At 34.0% G+C, this 21,441-nt stretch overlaps 1 protein-coding gene across 6 annotated transcripts in view; it reads left to right on the forward strand.

Annotated features, from left to right (window-relative positions):
• USP34 (ubiquitin specific peptidase 34) overlaps positions 1–21,441 on the forward strand; it is a 244,102-nt gene that overhangs the window by 133,503 nt on the left and 89,158 nt on the right. For 5 of the 6 annotated variants that reach the window (XM_058551143.1, XM_058551144.1, XM_058551140.1 and 2 more), the window contains 12 exons: positions 1,786–1,940; positions 3,124–3,237; positions 5,040–5,139; positions 5,256–5,415; positions 8,346–8,472; positions 8,567–8,714; positions 10,579–10,679; positions 10,939–11,148; positions 15,042–15,167; positions 16,383–16,505; positions 16,645–16,728; positions 17,447–17,533. In XM_058551143.1, coding sequence (XP_058407126.1) covers positions 1,786–1,940; positions 3,124–3,237; positions 5,040–5,139; positions 5,256–5,415; positions 8,346–8,472; positions 8,567–8,714; positions 10,579–10,679; positions 10,939–11,148; positions 15,042–15,167; positions 16,383–16,505; positions 16,645–16,728; positions 17,447–17,533 — 1,535 coding nt within the window. The remainder of the gene's footprint in view (positions 1–1,785; positions 1,941–3,123; positions 3,238–5,039; positions 5,140–5,255; positions 5,416–8,345; positions 8,473–8,566; positions 8,715–10,578; positions 10,680–10,938; positions 11,149–15,041; positions 15,168–16,382; positions 16,506–16,644; positions 16,729–17,446; positions 17,534–21,441) is intronic. The other variant, XM_058551142.1, reaches the window with a different exon arrangement.

A 21,441-nucleotide genomic window follows, 5' to 3' on the forward strand; every position in this document is an offset into this window, starting at 1 on the left:
GTTAGGCTATTTTGTCATTGTACAAACATCATAGATTGTACTTACACAAACCTAGATGATGTAGCCTACTACACACTTTGGCTATATGGTAATCTTATAGGACCACTGCCGTGTGTGTGGTACATTGTTGACTGAAATGTTGTTATGTGGCGCATGGCTATATAGATTCTTTGTGTATGGGCTTATGGTAGCTACTGTCCAGATAAAATCAAATTGAAAACTTCACTTCTCCCACATCGTTATTATACTTCCCTAACTGACACAGTTCCTGTCAGGTATAATGTGGTTACTCCAAAGTTATATTTGATAAGTTAATACTGATTTTCAGTATACCAATAACTATATTCTTTTGAAAACTTGATACAGTGACAAAAGCTTATGCATTGCCTATTGAATGTGGATTGGTGATTCAGCTGTTTATGAATACACTTCTGTTTTATCATATAGTTTACTCTAATTAACCTTTTTTTAGGACTCAACTGTTTTCTTCGCTCATCTCCTTAATTACTTAATGTGTTTAAGTTATAATGTACACTGAAGGTTGTTTCTGTTTTTTTTTATGTTGGCTCCCAGGGGCACAAGTTCTTCTCAGAACAAAGAATCTATACATTAACTGTTTCTGTGAGAAACTGATAGGATACTTTTTTTCTGATCAAATTCTTTATAGACTGATACTGCTACTAGGTAAATATTTTATGAGGTGTTTTTTACTGTTCGGGATTTCATCTACTTTTCCCAAGAAAGACAGAAGTTTTTTATGATTCTATCATAGCTTCATATCCCTTCTGATTCTGGGGAAAAACTCCAAGCTTTGGAACCCCTTATGATATACTTTCAAAATCCCCATGATGCTTTTATTCTTCCCTGTTGGATTGTCTCGTTTATCCATGTTCAGACTTGTGATTGCCTATAATGTCTTCTCTTTGGTTGTAAACATTTCTCTTGACTTTCTTCTGCCACACTTTGGAATCATTTAGTACTTGGGTCAAAGTACCATACAGATTTCATCTCATTGCATTGGCTTCCCAGCTAATAATTTCCCTTGATGTGTTACTCTTCTCTGTTTTAGGCAGTCAGTTCCCTTTTGCTTTATTTATCATGAGAATCCTTTTATTCATAGTTTACAAAAATGATACTTATTGACATTTATTGTTTATCTCTTATGTGCATAGATAGAACTTTTGAACATGGTATCTACTCTTTTTTTTTTTTTTTTTTTTTTTTGCTGAGGAAGATTCACCCTAAGCTAACATCTGTTGCCTGTCTTCCTCTGTTTTGCTTGAGGGAGATTCGCCCCGAGCTAACGTCTGTGCCAATCTTCCTCTATTTCGTATGTGGGTAGCAACCACAGCATGGCCGCCGACGAGTGGTATAGGTCTGCACCTGGGAACCAAACCCGGGCCACTGAACTTAATCACTAGGCCATGGGGCCAGCCCCCTATCCACTCTATTTTTAACTTTTAAACCTTAGAACTGACTCCTCAGCTTTTGGGATTACCTCTGCTTAATCATGCTTACTGTAATACAATGATATGTTCATATTTTGGGGAGAATAATTTTCCAGACCAACTATATAAGTTCTGTGTTTTTAGATGACTTATATATGGATTATATTTAACTACATTTTGAAAGCATACATTATGTTAAATCTCTTACAAAATAATTTTTATAAAATGCTATAAAATATCTCCTTTATATTCCTGGATATATTGGTGCTTCTAGTGCATTGGATTAGGACCAAAACATTTTATGTACCATGATTCAAAATTTTTAATTTTTATCTAGGGTTAAGTTTAGAGCAAGTCGACATTTTATGGCATTGTTTAGTAGAAGATTCTGAGTGTTATGACGACGCACTCCACTGGTTTTTAAATCAAGTTCGAAGTAAAGATCAACATGCTATGGGAATGGAAACCTACAAACATCTTTTCCTGGAGAAGGTAATTTTATTTCCTGACAATTTTACTGTTTATATTGTTTTTCCATATTTCCTTTTTATCTCTTGACATATAAACTCTGTAATGTTCCTTTTTTCCTCTTTTAACATGGTTTTTTAAAAAAAATATACAAATGTACTGTTTTTCAGCGATCCTTATATAAATTTTGCCATCCTTTTGCCTAAAGGCTAAGCAGTCCTTAGATTTTTGCTTTAATTTTGTTCTCTACAGTGTTTATATCTAAATGAATACTTAGTTTATATTTACAAAAATGTTCTGTTCCTTAGCTAAAGTACTTAAACTAACAGTAATTAGAATAACTCTTCAGGTAAACATTAATAACAATGTGGGGGGGTTTAGGGGGCTTTTTTTTAAGTCATTAATAACATTGTAGCTCAATTTTCAGGAGTGGTGCCCACACCCACTAGTGTGAGAGCTGTATTTTTTTGACTCTTCCTTAATGGTTGTGATTTCAGCCAGTCTTCTGGCAGATAGAAGCCAATCTCTAGATATTTTGTAGATCCCTGGAAAGGCATTTTTAGGAAATGCTGTCATGTTATTAAAGATAGCCTTCTATCCAATTTTCGTACTCCTTTATCAGATGCCACAGTTGGTTCAGGTGATAATTTTGCATTTGAATTTTGAAACATTGATGTTAATAAAGCAGTAGACTTTTTATTTTATCCTTATTTTTGAGATAATAAAGGCTCTCTGCGAGCTCTCAAATGATCTCTGTGGTAGAACTGAGTATATATGAATGAGTTTTTGTACATATAAACTAAATCACGTAATAGGTTTAAGACAAAGTTACAAATAGAACTTTAGGTATCTCAACTTCAAGCCCTGACACAAACTGTACGTGTAGCTACACATCTCAAAAATGTGTATGCTATAGGTATACAATAAATAACATTTTTTATTCATTTCCTTTGATTTGGGTCTATGTACATCTTGAAAATTGAAATGTGTATCAGACAGGTTTCAATTATGACCTGAATACAATTTTCATTAAATTATTATCTATTTTAATTTTTAAATTATCACTAAAAATCTGAGTTGATACATTTCCTTGTATAATGTTTTCAGTAAAATTGTTAAGTTAAATCTGTTAAGTTAATTTCAATAAAATAAAATCTGTTAACTTAATTATCATACTAAACTAGCTTAAAAACATTTTTTTTTTAAGATGCCCCAGCTAAAACCTGAAACGATTAGCATGACGGGCTTAAACCTGTTTCAGCATCTCTGTAACTTGGCTCGATTGGCTACCAGTGCCTATGATGGTGGTTCAAACTCTGAGGTATGGACATAGACTTATCATTTTATTAGGTCAGCTTGTGGACTTTTTCTTTTATTCCTCAAATTAGGTTACTGAATTATCTCATATAGTCTACCAAGCGTTTAATTTACTAGCTACTTTCATTTTTAAGTTTTAAGAAGCTTTATCTTTTGGTTTTAAAAAGTTTTATAAAGCAAATTTGGTGGTTTTTTTCATTACCAAAAATAACCTTGGTTGTGCTTAATGAAAGTTTATTACACATTCCTTGGTTAATAGAGAAGAGGCCGTCTGAGTGTTCTTTTAGTCCCCTAGAAGCTCCTAAATGATATAATCAAGTAGTTTCATCAAGTAGAAGGTTGATTTGTCTAAAGTCTGATTTTTATGCCATTTGTTGTGGTCATGCTTTAGTTGCTCTTGGACAAGTCTAGAGTTTCTAGAGTTCTTGTTGGTAATCTCTCTTCTGGAATAGAATCTACCTAAATCATCTCTGAGTATGAGGCATCATGGTCAAGTCATTAACTGAAGACTGTGACAAATTGCTAGTCTTATCTCTGCCTTAGAGTTCCATTTGCCTAGTTGGGTGGCCGCTAGGTTTGTTGAATGCATTATTCCTAGACTTCCCTAACATAGACTACTATTTGAAAGTCTTCCTCATTGGATATTCCAGTTTGTTAAGGATAGCTTTGATTTATGTAGTATCCACTCACACTTTTTATTAACTTTCTTCAGAAGTTAGAGTTGTGTTATAAGGAAAAAGATAAAACCAATGTTAATTTATGTGGTAAAGAATAATTTTAATTTTATCTAGAATGCTTTTATAGTATCTTCCTACCTTCTTTTCTTGTTTGACTACTTTGGTTTTTTTTTTTAAGTTTTTGGTCCTAACTCTTATTTTGATATCACTATGATAATTTTCAATTTGGTACTATCAGACAACCAGACAGATCTGATTTCCCAAGGAAGTAGTCATACTCTAATTTTGAGGTAATACCCTTTTTTTTCCTGAGGAAGATTGGCCCTGAGTTAACATCTGTGCCAGTCTTCCTGTACTTTGTATGTGGGATGCCGCCACAGCATGGCTTGGTGAGCGGTGTGTATGTCCACGCCCAGGATTCAAACCTGCAAACCCCGGGCCGCAGAAGCAGAGTATGCGAACTGAACCAGTATGCCACCGGGCTGGCCCCAAGATAATACTCCTTTTTAAGTAGATGATATGAACACTAAGGCTGTTCAGTCACTTATCAGAAGGATATCTTTTTTGAACCTGCCCGACTTTTAGGAACTTGCACTCCCCACTCTTTCTGCAGTTTTCAGTGAAAACGTTCTCTTTGTCATCACATAGTTAACATCATAAATTTAAGTGACAACTTGGGTTAGCATATCTTTTTAATTTTCTGTGAATACCTGAAAGCAATGGCTTTATCAGAGTAAGTTGGGCAAAAGCATTGAAGCATTGTTATGCTAATAATTGTATGTGTGTTGTTTTTATTCCTTTGTAGCATGTTTTGGGGACTTGAGTTTTTCCCACTATGTAGTCACAACTTTTGAGTTAAACATTATACATATATATAGTTAGCTGCTGTATAAATAAGTATTTTTAGAACCAATACAGGTATATTTTAGTAATTGAGAAAATTTCCAAGACTTTCATCCTTATTATTATTTCATAACTCTAAGTAATAGGAATTACCTTTTAAATACTTTATAGTATTTAAAACTTGAATATTGTATGACTTTTAGATTTGTTACTTCGGTCTTCTAATCATTTACATTGTTTGACAAATAATATAATTTATAGATGTTGTCATATTTTTCTTTCTTAGCTTTGTGGTATGGACCAGTTTTGGGGCATTGCTTTAAGAGCGCAATCTGGTGATGTCAGTCGAGCAGCTATCCAGTATATTAACTCCTACTATATTAATGGTGAGTGATTTGAAAGATTGTCTAATAGGTAATTTTTTATGTGAGGATTCATTTTCTTTATTATAACTAAACAAGAATATAAGATTGATATACATGTCTAAACATGTGATTTTCAGGCAAAACGGGTTTGGAGAAGGAGCAAGAATTTATTAGTAAGTGTATGGAGAGTCTTATGATAGCTTCTAGCAGTCTTGAACAGGAATCACACTCAAGTCTCACTGTTATAGAAAGAGGACTCCTTATGCTGAAGACACATCTGGAAGCATTTAGAAGAAGGTAATTTTTTTTTATACCACATTATTAGAATGAATTTCAGGCTTTTTTATTGCTGACATGTCTAAAAGTATTCTTAAAATTAAACTAAAGGTTTTGTTGGGGGCAGGTAGAAAGCATAACTTACCAAAAGTGAAGGCTTAGTAATAGAAGTAAGTTTTATTCATAATATGTACTGTTTCACCATGGAATAGGCAGTATAGGTTCCTGGTAAATATTGCAGAGCTTTAAAAATCATTAGACTCTGAGAAGATATGCATGAATAAAAGTCTAGACAGAATTCCATCTCTAAGAAAGTGTTACTATGATTGAAAAGGCAGAACGCCACTACCAAAAAAAGTTTCACTAAAACCCTCACCAAGAACATCAAATGATCTCTCATAGTTGAATCAAGTTGAGTCGTTTGTTTCATTTGCTGTTTTTTTTTCTTCCTGGACTAGGAGACAGTATTTTAATTTTGAATTTCCATTTACCATGGAAACATGATCAAAAATTCTGTTAATGAATATCTGTATAATTAATTTAGACATACCCTGTGTAATACAGAAATAAAGCAAATTAACATTTATGAATATATCGACTGAAATAAAAGGTGAGTGGATAGTTTTAATTCAGAAATTCTGTTTGTTAAAAATCATGAGTAAATGTAAAAGTACAAAGAATTGTGTTGAAAAAAATTGTTAAAATTAGTAACTTCTTTCAACTTCAGAGCTTAGTTTGATAATGAAAAAGTCATACAATTGATATTTATTGACATTTAAAATATCAGGAAATATCAAATAATAAAGATATTCTACACAGTCCTGATAAATAACATGGCTCCATGATGTAAAACATTTGGGCATTGCAAAATTCTTTATTTTGATTATGATTGCAATTTGTGGAAATTGTACTTAGTTACTTGTGTTTTTAAAGAATGTGTAAGGGAATTCTTGGAGTTTTTTGCACAGAAACTTCACACTGCCTCATAACTTTTACCACTTTAAAAAATAAAAATAAATAAGCAAATGTGATGATATTCAAATCAATAAAATTAATACATATTTTAAAATTCAGATATTACACTAAGATAAGACTATAGAAAATGAAAATCATTATAATCTATCTCTTCCTATCAGAGATAGTTACTGTGAATGATACGATATATATTCTTTCAAAATTTTCTCTATGCTGTAGTGTCTACAAACAGCAAACCAAAAAGGGCTCATTGGTTCAAACCCTGAGTCTTCACACAAAATTAGCAGTGCTTTTAAAAATAAACACTTATTTTTAAAGTCCTTAAAAATAAATTGTTTTCTAGGATTCAGTGATGCTTTTTATAAGTTTAATGAATTTCAGTTCAAAAATCCCTTCTCAGATGTACAAATTTTTTTCTAACTCGTGAAAAAATTGATTTTAGTATACTTGATAGGAATCTTTGTATTTGTTCATGTTTTACTCTAAAAGTTAATGTTGGTGTTAATTTATATAAATACTTATTTTGTGGGTGGCAAGTAAAGAAACTAGGAAACAGATAGAATTGAATATTCAAAAAACGAGGGCTAGTTTAAAAAATTTATCTAGATATTTTCAGGCAAATTCTTGTGCGGTATTGTACAATTTCAGATGCTTAATGTGCATAGTACTACTACTCATTTAAAATTGCCTAACATTTATAGAATGAAAATATAAACTAATTATTGTATGTTTGTATATTCTTTATATTAAAAGAATAAACAAAAATGTCTTTTTAAAAGAGGTTTCTTTTTTAAAAGAGATAAATTATGATCTTAAACAGTGATTCTCAACCAGAAATGATTTTGTTTCCCAGGGGACATTAGGAAATGTCTGGAGACTTTTTTTTGTGAGGAAGATTAGCCCTGATCTAACATCTGTTGCCAGTCCTCCTCTTTTTGCTGAGGAGGATTGGCCTTGGGCTAACATCTGTGCCCATATTCCTCTACTTTATACGGGACGCCGCCACAGCGTGGCTTGACAAGTGGTGCGTCAGTCTTGCGCCCGGAATCTGAACCCACGAACCCCGGGCCGCCGAAGCGGAGCATGCAAACTTAATGCCAGCAGGCCAGCCCCTAGAGACATTTTAATTATCACTGCTTGAAGGAGAAGGGGGTGCTATTGTCATATAGTGGATAGAGATCAAGGCTATTGCTAAACATCCTACAGTGCACAAGCCAAGCCCCCCTCCCCATGACAAAGAATTATCGGGCCCAAAAAGATTAAAATTACTCTTTTTCTCATAGAAGATGCACAGTGGATCACTTCTAGGAAATAAAGTCCATTTATTCCCTTACTTGCCCTCCTTCCAGAATTGCTGCTTAGTTTTAGACATTGATTTTTCTTAACTAAATTCAGGTACCCTGGATCCTGTCTTCAACAGCTGAAAATTAGTTAGAAAACGGACAGATATTTAGTGTCATGCTAGATGCCTATCTCCTTTGAAGTGTTAGTCTTTGTAATTTATGTTATAATTTTAGCAATCATGGAATTGGCTCTCGAATTTTTTTAGGCTCTCGAATACATTTACAGGAATACAGTTCTCTCTCTGAAAAATGTTTCCTAATACTTTTTTTTCCTCTTCTGAATGTAGGAACGACAGCTTGCCATTTCACTTACCGGATTAGTTTGTTTCTTTGAATTCCTCCTGCCTCTACTGCTCCCTCTCCCCCTTTAAAAACAATAATAATAATCTTCTTAATGGTTTTTTTTCCCTCAGTAATTTTTCTTGGAAACTATGTTTTTAGGAGCTCTTAGCTGTATTTATGCATTTAAGTTTGATTCAATATGATGAATCTACACTTAGTGCTGTAAAGTAAACTGGAATGTGCTAGAACCTTTTGTGAGCTTTTTGATTTTGCAAAATATTAAAAAATTCTGTAACATTAAAATGGTTTAAAATGATATTCTTCCTATGTGTGGTTTTTTGTGTGTTTTAGGTTTGCATATCATCTCAGACAGTGGCAAATTGAAGGCACTGGTATTAGTAGTCATTTGAAAGCACTGAGTGACAAACAGTCCCTGCCGCTAAGGGTTGTATGCCAGCCAGCTGGACTTCCTGACAAGGTAGTTACGTAGGTTTAATTTCCAAATTGGTAATATTTCCAAGTTCAAATATCTATTTTTTGTATTTTTAAATCGGTTGCATCTCATATTTCAGATGACTATTGAAATGTATCCTAGTGACCAGGTAGCAGATCTTAGGGCTGAAGTAACTCATTGGTATGAAAATTTACAGAAAGAACAAATAAATCAACAAGCTCAGCTTCAGGAGTTTGGTCAAAGCAGCCGAAAGGGAGAGTTTCCTGGTAAGTCCAACAGTTCAAATTTTCATATTTTCTAGATTCTCTTATGTATCAACTTCAAACATGACTTCTTTGAAGACTGCCAACCATGTTCATCGCTCCCCCTCACCCTCTCCTACCCTTGGTATGGTGCTATTGATTCTTAGGCAGGAGTTAAGAGTTGCTTCACATGTTATTTGCAAAAGTTTTTTCTCATTTTTCTCAAAAAAATTCTGCTTTTGGAGATTATTTGATAAGCAATGTGGGAACTATTAATAAGTTCAAATTTCCATATATTAGTACCCAATTTTACCCAATAAATTTTTTTTGCCATTTTGATAAATTTCATTTTAGGTTTTTTTCCAGAGCAAATGAAGATAATACACCTTTAAATCCCACCTGTTAATCTCCCATTCCCTCCAAAAAAGTATCATATTGAGAAATTTTTCGTGTGGGCCTGAAAGATATATTTAATTCCTCCCTTACTGTTACCAGTAGTGCGCTTTTAGTATCTTTCCATAGTACGTAAAGTATGAGTTAATCAGAGGAACAACCGTGAAAGCTGTTACTTTTTACTTACAATTTAAAGGTCTGAAATTATAACAGGTTAAATATATATTTAGGGAAAAACAAAGATCTTAAAGTTTTAAAAGCTTCTTTTTAGGACTTTTAACCTGCCTGTATGTGGAGTGATAATTCTTTGGCATCTTTTAGTAAGGAGCCAGTGATTTTACTACAGCATGCATAAGGTGAAACCATATATATCTTCTAAAGTATCAGACCTGTAATTAAATTTTGTTCTTGAATAATTAATAAATATTCTTGGTATAAAAGAATAGATGTTGAAAAGTCTCCCTCACACCCCCATCTCTAAACTACCCATTTCTCTTCTTCTGAGGCAAATATTGTCACTGGTTTCTTACATATTCTTCAAGAGAAACCAAGGTATAATGTAAGAATATTTATATATATACACATATATAGACACACCCATATATATACACACACACACTTAAAACACAAGTAGTAGCATTCCATTTATACTCTTCTACCTTTTGCTTGTAGTATTTAACGTTATCTTAGAGAACAGTTCATGTTAGTACATATAGAAAGTTACTTAGTTCTTTTTAAGATGTGCATAATATAGTGGTACCATGATTTACTTTACCTGTTCTCTATTAATGGACATTTGGGTCATTCCCCTTCTTTTCCTATTGTAGACAGTGCTACAGAGAATATCCTTATACACATACTATCTAATACCTGTTGGCTATATACCTAGTTAGGGAATTTTCAGGTCAAAAGGTATCTGCTTTTATTACGTTGAAATGTATTTTACATAAAGAAGAAAATATGAAATGAGTAATAACAAAATGAAAACCACCCATGTACCTACCATCCACATTAAGAACTAAAACATTATTAGAAGCTGCTTGTGTATCTCTTTCCACTTCACCTTAACACTATCTTGATTTTTAGTTTATTATTCTTTTGGTGTTCTTTATAGTTTTGCCTCTGGTATTTATATACCTAAACAATTTATTTAGTTTTGTGAAACAGATAAGCAAGTGCAAACTTTATGAATTAAGAAAAAGGAGAGTACAGCCACGCTTAGATAAAGGATGACAGGAGAAAACAAGCTAAAGATGGTGTACTTCTTCACCTTCTCTCAAGATTTATAAAACCTTATCTGAGGATATCAATGGGAAAGGTCTCAAGTATAGATCTCAGCACAGTCAAAACATATCTCAGTACTGTAATGTTGACAAGATGCTGGAATATCCAGTATTAATGTCCAGTGGAATTAATTGCTATAACCATGTATTCATGTCATCAAATAAGTTAACTCTTATAAAATTGTTCACTTACATTTTCTGCTGTTTTTAAGGAGGCCTTATGGGACCTGTCAGGATGATTTCATCTGGACATGAGTTAACAACAGATTATGATGAAAAAGCTCTCCACGAGCTTGGTTTTAAGGATATGCAGGTACACATAAATGTGGTTTGAATTTTAATTGTTTATTGACTGTTATAGTCAATAGTTGAATAGTTGAAGGTATAGTTCAAAAACAGTTCTTATTACTTTTGTTATATTAAAATTGTAAGTTGAAAGTATAGTTCAAAAACAGTTCTTATTGCTTTTGTTATATTAAAATTGTAAGTGAAGTTATCTTATAATTAAGAGATTTGTTTAACCAAAAACTTGATATATCTAATTATGTGCCCCCCTGCTTCTGTTTTTCTAGATGGTATTTGTATCTTTGGGTGCACCAAGGAGAGAACGGAAAGGGGAAGGTGTTCAGCTGCCAGCATCTTGCCTGCCACCCCCTCAGAAGGACAACATTCCGATGCTTTTGCTTTTACAAGAACCTCATTTAACTACTCTTTTTGATTTATTAGAGATGCTTGCATCATTTAAACCACCCTCAGGAAAAGTGGCAGTGGAAGACAGTGAGGTGACTATATCGTTTCATTTTCACAAAGTCTTATTTTGTCTTTCTCTTGAGTGGAAAATAATTTTCTCAGTAACCTCTTAAGAGCAGTAAAACCTAGGAACCCATTTATTCATTCATTAGCTATTTAAGTGCCTAATATGATCCAGGCATACTGTTTTAAGTATTGTTTTACAAGGATTAAAATAGCAGAGTTTCAGCCTTCTTCAAATCTAGTGGGGAACACAAATAATTGACATGTCTAACAGATAAATAGTTTCAAGTAACAACTAACAGGTAGTTTCAGATAGAAATAGCTACTAAGACTGAAACATGACATACCATTATTAGGGGGTGGTGATAGAGACCCATTTATATATTATTTGGTCAGGAAAGGTTTTTCTGAGGGAGACCATATATAATCTGAGCTAGAAGGATGAAAAGGAGCCAACTAAATGAAGAGAAGGAGGAATGATCTGGGTAGAATAATCTGATTCCTGAAGCTCTTGATATAAGAAGGAGTTAGGCAGATCTAGGAATTGTTAGAGAGCTAGTGAGTAGAATGTGGAGTGGTGAGAGAGTGGAATGAGAGAAATGAGATTGGAAAGATAAGCAGAGCCAAACTGGCCATTGCAAGCTGTTTCCGTTTTACTCAAAGTAAAGTGGACAGCTTTAAAGTATTTTAAGCACAGGAGGAGACACGTTCTGATTTTTGTTTTAAAGATAATAGATTTGTTTGGCAGGAACAGCAAAAGCAGTAAGGAACCTAATGCACTAGTCCAGGGAAGAGTTGACTATACCCTGGCATAGAATGGTGGCAGTGGAAGTAAATTAAGTGGACAGCAGGTGAAAACAACATAACTTGGGGATGGTTTGGATTAGGAGTGGGGATAGACTTGGGTTCAGGAAGAAGGAAAGCGGAGATGGCATCCAAGTTTTTGGCTTGAGCAACCGGATGAGTTCCTTTTGAGATGAAGAAGAATGGATGCCTGTGGGACATCAAGTGGGGATGTCAAGTAAGCAGTTGGATATGAGTTTGGAACTCAGAGAAGAGGTTTGGTCTGGAAGAAGTAAGTTTGTGTGGGTTATCACTATAAAGATGGTATTTAAAGTCGAGTGTGTGTATGAGATCACCTAAAGGAATCATTTTCAGTCCACTGTTTTTTTTAATGTCTTTATTTTTTTAATGTTTTTTTTAATGGTTTATCCTAAGATGTTGTTCATTGTTATACCTAATTCAGTGAATTATTATTTTGAGATTGAGTGGCAGATAAAATAGTGGTGCTTGGATAAAGGCTTTCTTTATTTTAGGCTACTGTTATGTTCTTTCTTTCCAAAGAATGTTAACTGATTTCTTTCCATGTTTCCGAAATATATTTGATCATGGATGCAGTGGTGGCTGCTATTGAGTCCTCTGTTCCCCTGGTTTCTCTTGTGATGGCACATTCTTAAATTCCTAAGAAATCTCCCTTTTGTTCAAGCAGAATAATCAATAATAGATGCCCATTAGCCTCCATTTCTTCCCCTTTTTTACTTTATGCCACAAATACTTAATGACTTTTTACTGTATATCAGCACTGTATTGGCATTTTAAGAGTGAAAAATAGTTATAAGAATTCCCCAGTTTTCTGGAGGGCTAGTGTTCTATGCAGTGTGTTATGGAAAGATGCGGGAGGGAACAAAAATTTGGGGAAGGTTTTTGGAAAAGGAGCATTGTTTAAATTGGGTCTAGCTGCTGATGAGAGTAAAGAGAAACATTAAAGATTCACAGAGGGGCCGGCCCCGTGGCTTAGTGGTTAAGTGCGTGTGCTCTGCTATTGGCAGCCTGGGTTCGGATCCCAGGCGCGCACCGACGCTCCACTTGTCCAGCCATGCTGAGGCGGCCTTCCACATACTACAACCAGAAGGATGTGCAACTATGACATACAACTATCTACTGGGGCTTTGGGGAGAAAAACGGGCAAAAAAGGAGGAGGTTGGCAATAGATGTTAGCTCAGGGCTGGTCTTCCTCAGCAAAAAGAGGAGAATTGGCGTGGGTATTAGCTCAGGGCTGATCTTCCTCACAAAAAAAAGATTCACAGAAAAATGAATGGCGTGTTGGAAAACTGGTAGTACAAGTATAGTGTAATTGAAATATAAGGACAGAAAGGGAGATTGTAAACTATGTTGCAAAGGATCGTATGAGATTTTTATTCATTGTAAAATGCATTGCCATCATCATGGAAAGTTTTAAAAGAACAAAATGAGATCTTTTCTGGGCTTTTAGAAACAAAATTTAGGTGTTAGTGTGGAGGATGTATTAGAGAAAACAAAGACCAGAGGTAGGAGGACCAGTTAATAGGCCATTGTCATAGTCCACATGAGGCCTAAACCAGAGGAGAAGCATTCGGTTTTTTTAGGAGATACTTTATTGAACTTTGTTGCAAGTATTCCATTGTTGATGTGGGGTTTCTTTGTCATACAAGACTGATTCGGCCTTGAAGACGGTTACAAAAAAAGTAAAACTAAAGGTCTTCACTTTGTATGACCGTATTGTAGGGCCTTTCAGTCATATCGTAGAACATAGTCATGTACACTTGGGAAATTTTATGACCTTCAAAACGTTTTTTTGCACAGAATTCAGTCTTACTCTTTTTTTTTTTTTTTAAACTGGGTGTTTACAGAGGAATGAATTCTATTTTCCTGAAGAACTCTCAGTGCCATTTCCCCAGCTAAACCAAAAATGTTATTTGGGTTGCTTCTCTTTCTTCATCAGGGTTGTGAAAAGCAAAGTTTACCTTGAAACTCCACCTCCAAAATTTCCTTGCCTTCGAAGTATTAGCTTTATACCATTATACAAAAGGACTAAAGTAATTTTTATGGATGTGTAGAAGATTCCTTTGGCATCTCTTCAACTGTATTATACCAAAACATAATTATGACAGCAGCAGTAGTAGAATAATAGGCAAATTCATATTCTGTGGAAAATTCCAAAACTATAAATTTTAGCTTTTGCTATTTGTTTACCTCTTGAGGTTATGCTTTAATTAAAAAAAAGGAAACATTGGGGCCGGCCCGGTGGCGCACGCGGTTAAGTGCATGCACTCTGCTGCAGCGGCCGGGGGTTCGCCGGTTCGGATCCCGGGTGCGCACGGACGCACTGCTTGGCAAGCCAAGCTGTGGTGGTGTCCCATATAAAGTGGAGGAAGATGGGCACGGATGTTAGCCCAGGGCCAGTCTTCCTCAGCAAAAAAAGAGGATTGGCAGATGTTAGCTCAGGGCTGATCTCCTCACACACAAAAAAAGAAAAATAAAAGGAAACATCTATTTCTTACATACTTTCTGAAACGTTCTTTAGCTTACTGTTATCTCAGCACCTTACAGAGTTCAGATTTAACAAAGATAATGGAAAAAAGTAGATTATTTAAAATTGTTTGCTTTCCTCTTAATCTCTGCTTGTCTGAGGCTGGAAAATAAGATATAGATTAGCAAAATAAGAGAAACAGGTATACTCTTTTCCCAAATGTAAGGTCAAGGATTTAATTCACTAAGTCTATGTCATCCCTATAATAGTGACCTGCAAAGAGTACAAAGATGATAGTCTTCTTGAAATTTGCTTGAATGGCTTTATAAAACAGATTTTTTCAGTTCTATTTGAAAAGTTTCCTGAGGAAAGTGGCCACACTTGCAGGTCACTTTTTTTCCAGAAAAGTGTTCAGTAATAACAAGTTGAAAAACCACTACTTTGACATAATTGTTAATTTATTGAATAAATGTATTCACCATGTAACAGATGCTTTATTTCTTACTTTTAAAGTAAGACTAAAAAGTATTATCAAATTTGATAAGTAATGATTTTGTGTAAAAAATGTTGAACTTAAGTTTAGATTTTCTTTGTCTGATCTGTCTTGATAAGCAGTTGTTCTTATTTGTATAGAGCTTAAGATGTGAAGAACTTCATCTTCATGCAGAAAATCTCTCTAGGCGTGTATGGGAGCTACTGATGCTTCTTCCTACATGTCCTAACATGTTGATGGCATTCCAGAACATCTCAGATGAACAGGTAAGCCCACAAAATCTTTTTACTCTCCTGGAGGATGGCACAGTTTACATTCCTACCGGCACTGTATGAGATTGCTTGTTGACATATCCTCAGTAAAATTTTGCCCATTTAATAGGTAAGATGTGCCAGTTCATTTTAACTTTCCTCTATTTAATTATTAGTTAGGTTGAATAAAATAGGCTAAGTAAATACTACACGGCAAGGATGTTTTCTAAAATTAACTTGAGAGAATATGAATTTGCCTTTATATTAATGTTTTTCTTCTTATTATATGTTCTGAATATTGTTTTGTTTTTGACAGCAAAAAGTACTGTTTAGAGATAATACACTGTGGTTTAATGACATGCGCCAATGCTCTTTTTGGATGCTTATACAAGTCAAATGATAGAATTAGGGGAAAATGAGGCAAAGACATTTAATATATATTTGTTAATTTTCCAGTAGGGTTATGATCTCACCTGTGATAAGTATTACATATCTTTGTAAAGACATCTGTTAAAATTAGAGATTATTTTTTAAAAGCTATATAAGAAGGGGTTACTTTGTGGGGATGCCAAGAGAAGGTCTATAGGATGGATGGATAAACAATGTCCTAGTGTTATGCTAATGGTTATCTATGATTTGAGACTTTGTCATTTGATTTCAGAGAGTCCTATATCTCAAATGACTTAGAAGTGAAGAAGGTGGGCATGGAAAACAGTGGTTGATAACTCAGAGTAGCTCTAATAATAATAATGTTGTCAAAGATGCATATTAAGTGTGCATAACATAATTTCATAAATTGAGAGTAGAAATAACAATATTTTTAAATTTCTGTATTTGCATGTGACTTTTAAATGGATAGGTATAACTTACTCATAAGTATTAAATATAGACTTTACTACGTATATATCCTTCACGCATTCAACTAGGCTGCCATGGTTTTTTTTTTGTTGGGAAGATGGTAAATTGCCTCAACTGTTGTGAAAGTTAAGAAGATGTAATTTTTTACTGTGCTGTTTTTGTATTAATTTTAACAAAATTTAATGAATAATTGGTATTTTAAGCCTACCATTAGTACTGATTATACATGGTCTTTGCATGTTTGAATATATTTCAATGTATATGTAATTATTTGAGTTTTTATGTAGTGTCAGTTTCTTTCAAGTTTTTTGGAGGGGGAGATTCCCTTAGTAAATTGGCTCGAGAAACTTGTTTTTCTTTTTTGAATTTAAGAGTAACGATGGACTTAATTGGAAAGAACTTCTCAAAATTAAGAGTGCTCACAAGCTATTATATGCCCTGGAAATTATTGAAGCACTGGGAAAACCTAACAGAAGAATAAGGAGAGAGTCAACGGTAATTGCATTTCTGTTATTATTAAGTGTTTGTGTTCTCTCTGGGGCAAAATTTCAGAGTGCGTTATCTTTTAATTGTAGAATAATTTTTTCCCTTGCCACCTTCCCTTATTTTTTTTTATTTTTTGCTATTCCCACAGGGAAGTTACAGTGATCTTTATCCAGATTCAGATGATTCAAGTGAAGATCAAGTGGAAAATAGTAAAAATTCCTGGAGTTGCAAGGTTTGATCATATGTGTTTTACAGTGTATTGGTAAAAATAATTTATCTCTAATTTTACAAAAGTAGGTACCATAATTATTAATTGGTGTTAAACTAGTTTATAATTAAAGAATAGTTTAAAAATTACATATTACTCTAAATGACAGTAATAAGCTGAGATTATTTAATGCCTTGGTGCCTCTGTTTTTAGAACTTAATATTTTTTTCCCCCATTGGAATACTGTGTTAGGACATCCCATTGTCTGGAGTTAAATGGTTAATGAAATGAAATATAGATATGTTTATAGATTTTTGCAAGAATCTTTAAAAATATTTTGAATGTAAGCTGTACATTATTACTTTTTATGGAAGTCATTTTGATTATTTAAATCAAAGAGTAATTTTCTAAATGAAAGATACAGTCCTGCGCCAAATAACAATATTTTGGTCAATGATGGACCGCATATATGGCAGTGGTCCCATAAGATTAGTACCATATAGCCTACGTATGTTGTAGGCTATACCATCTAGGTTTATGTAAGTACGCTCTATGATGTTTGTATAACGACAAAATCACCCAGTAACACGTTTCTCAGAATGTATCCCCGTTGTTAAGTGACACATGACTGTATATGCTATTTTACACACACATACACATACATCCAGTGAATCAAAAAGCAGGTCTTCATTACATTATATAGCTGCTTTTCTCTTACCATTACTCTCACAATTGCTTACAGTTTGTTGCTGCTGGAGGGCTTCAGCAGTTATTAGAAATTTTTAATTCTGGAATTCTGGAGCCTAAGGAGCAGGAATCCTGGACTGTGGTAAGTGAAAGATCACTGTTTGAACCAGTTGCAATAGTTATTCCATTTTAAGCACTTCCATTTCCCATTAGCAAGTGTAACTTTTGCTATATACTTCATTGTAGTAAAGTATGGAGTACAGTAAAAATAAATTTAAAAAAACAAGAGGGAATTTGATAAACGATGTGATAAGAGTTCTCCATGTCAACTCTGTTAAAAATTTTTGGTAAAAATCAATGACTCTGAACTACGGCTAAGTCATAAACATTTTTACTTTAAGTTGATAAAGTATATATTAATATTATATAGTAAAGTTTGGATGCTTTTTTTAAAAAAAAAAACTTGGTTTATGTCTTCAGTTTTTTCAAAACATCCTTTTTCATTGTTTAATTTTGTTTTGACCGTATCTTCCTTTATAATAGTACTACTCACAAATGTGTTTTCCAGACCGTTTGTGACTGGTCTGCAATGAAATAAGTACAGCAATTGAGAATAAGCCTTTAGAAATTTTTATAGCAATTGGACATTGCTGCAGTATTTTTTATAGTATTTTACAAAATTATTGGTCCTCAACAAAATAAAAAATGGTACTTCACCTCTATTAACTTGAAGAAGCTCTGTTCCATAATATTAGGAAAATGAAATTGCTTGTGGAATATTAAAAAATTCATAATGCTATATACCAAACTGCACAATTCAGTTTTTAACTAAATGGAAAGGATGCTCCATTTCCTGACCTCCAACAAATCGGAGTAGCATTATCTAACATTCCCACCGAATACTAATTTCTTAGTACTTGTTTTTTAGAATTACTGTGGAACCTAGGAATCCTGTGTTCTTGGTTTGGTATCAAATGCTACTACATCCAAAAGGTTAATGAGAGAAAATACATTTAGAAATAGATTGCTATCTACCAAAATTTTGTTAACCTTACCACTGGTTTCAATACTTCTTTTTTCCATTTTTATTTTACTACAGATATTTTCATTTTTAGAATAGATACCTCTACTACAACAATTAATTATTGTAGTTCTGTGTCTTATAACTCAAATGTCTATTTGTTGTGTTTTATTGTTAGTCATGTCTTTTTGTCCCATTAATCCCTCAGAATTATAAGGCGCCTTTTAGTTCTTTGGCAAAGTGGGAGTATGTAACTAAAGTCTTTAATGAGTAGTTATGTGTCTTTTATAGGAATTTTGTTTATAAACTGCTCTAAGTTTAGTTTTGAATGAAATTACAAGGAATCGTATGCCAAAGGTTTTCTCTCTGTTTACTTTAAAATTGTGGATACTTTTATGAAGTATTACTAGTAATAAAATTTTACTGCCATATGTGATACATCATAGCCTGGCAATGCCTAACATGCCAAGCATGCCTGAGACACAGATTGCTTTCAAGTCAATTGATATCCCCTGTTTATAATGCATCTCTCTTAATATATTATAAAATACTTATAAATTCAAAATCGTTCTTGATTCTTAACTGATTTTATTTTTTTCCTTTTAAAACGAACTTAGTTGAAGTATATTTTTAAATTAAAATTTGTGAGATATAATTAACATACAATAAAATTCACCCTTTTAAAAGTACAAATCAGTGATTTTTAGTATATTCACAGAGTTGTGCAACCATTACCACTGAGTTAATTCCAGAGCAATTTCATCACCCCAAAAAGAAATTCTGTACTCATTAGCAGTCACCCCTCATTTTCCCCCAAATGCTTCAGCCCTAGGCAAAAACCAATCTAATCTCTTTTCTATCTCTATGGATTTGCCTATTATGGACATTTCATAGAAATGGAACCATATAATATATTTATACACATATATATATAGTCTTCTGTGACTGGTTTCCTTCACTTGGGATAATGTTTTCAAGGTTTATCTTTGAAAGTAATATATTATCCAGAGTCACCAAGATTGATGACTGTTTTATTTTAAGAATTTTACCATTTTAGCTCTTACATTTAGCTCTTTGGTCCATTTTCAGTTAATTTTTGTATGTGATGTGAAGTTGAGGTATACTTTTCATGCAGTAAATAATGCACTCACTTAAAAAGTGTAGTTTGGGCCAGCCCCAGTGACCTAGTGGTTGAGTTTGGCGTGGTCTGCTTCGGCGGACTGGGTTTGATTCCCAGGCGTGGGCCTGCGCCACTGGTCTGTGAGTGGCCATGCTGTGGTGGTGGCTCACATGCAGAGGGAGAAAAATTGGCAGTAGATGTTGGCTCAGGGTGAGTCTTCCTCAGAAAAAATAAAAAGAAAAAAAAATTAAAAGTACAGTTCATGCTTTGAAGAATGTGTATACTATATAATTCTCTAAAACAGTCAAGATACAGAACATTTCTATTACCTTAAAAGTTCTATTCTGCCCTTTTCCAATCAATTTTTCCCCCTCTCCCAACCAACCAGCCCGAGGCAACTACTGATCAGCTTTCTGTTGCTATAGATTAGATTTGCATTTTATAGAATTTCATGGAAATGGAATAATACGGGATGTACTCACTCGTGGCTTCTTTCACTCAACATGTATTTTGAGATTGATAGATGTTGCATGTATTGGTGGTTTGTTAGTTTTTATTGTTAAGTAGTAGATCCATTGTATAGGTATACTGCAGCTTGTTTATCCATTCACCTGTTGTGGACATTTGAGTTTTTAGTTTTGGGCTATTATGAATAAAGCTGACTTAAACATTCATATATAAGTCTTTTTGTATACATATGTTTTTGTTTCTCTTGGGTAAATACCAAGTAAAGAAATTGCTGAGTAACATGGTAAGTGTAAACTGAACTTTATAAGAAGCTGCCCAACTGTTTTCCAAAGCAGTCATACTATACAACGTATATGAGTTCCGTTTGCTTCACATCCTCACCAACAGTTGGTAAGGTCAGTCTTTTTCATTTGAGCCATTCTAGTGGTTATGTAGTATTATCTCATGGTGGTTTTGCTTTGCCCTTGCCTGATGACTAGTGATGTTGAGCATCTTTTCATGAGCTTATTGACCATGATTTTTTTTTTTAATTGTAGTAAAATACACATAACATAAAATTTACCATCTTAACCATTTGTAAGTGTATAGTTCTGTCGTATTAAATATGTTCACAATAACTCCCCATTCTTCCCTACCCCCAGCCTGAGGCAACCACCATTATACTTTGTATCTCCATGATTTTGACTTCTCTAAGTACTTTCATATAAGTGGAATCATACAGTAGTTATCTTTTTGTGACTGGCTTATTTCACTTAGCAAAATGCCTTCAAGCATCATCTCTGGTGTAGTGTATTGCAGAATTTCCTTCCTTTTTAAGGCTGTGAATAATATTCCATTGTATGTATATGCCACATTTTGCTTATCTGTTCATCCTTCATTGGACACTTGGGTTGCTTCCATGTTTTAGCTATTGTGAATAATGCTGCCATGGACACGGGTATACAGATATCTTGGAGACTCTCCTTTGAGTTCTTTTGGGTGTATACCCAGAATCGGAATTGCTGGGTCATATGGTAATTCTATTTTCAGCTTTTTGAGGAACTGCCATACTGTTTTCCACAATGGCTATACCATTTTACATTCTCACCAACAGTGCACAGGGTTCCAGTTTCTCCATATCTTCTCCAACACTTTTATTTTCTGGGTTTTTTTAATTATTTTTTTTGCTGAGGAAGATTCGCTCAGAGCTAACATCCGTTGCCAATCTTCCTCTTTTTTTCTGCTTGAGGAAGATTAGCCCTGAGCTAACATCTGTGCCAATCCTCTCTTTTTTTTTTTAAATATATGTGGGTCCCTGCCGCAGCATGGCTGACAAGTGGTGTAGGTCTGTGCCCAGGATCTGAACCCATGAACCCAGGCCGCTGAAGCAGAGCACACCAAACTTAACCACTAGGACATAGGGCCAACCCCATTCTCTGGTTTTTTGATAGTAGCCATCTTA

Source organism: Diceros bicornis, chromosome 12 (assembly GCF_020826845.1).
Source record: "Diceros bicornis minor isolate mBicDic1 chromosome 12, mDicBic1.mat.cur, whole genome shotgun sequence".
Classification (NCBI taxonomy): Eukaryota; Metazoa; Chordata; class Mammalia; order Perissodactyla; family Rhinocerotidae; genus Diceros; species Diceros bicornis.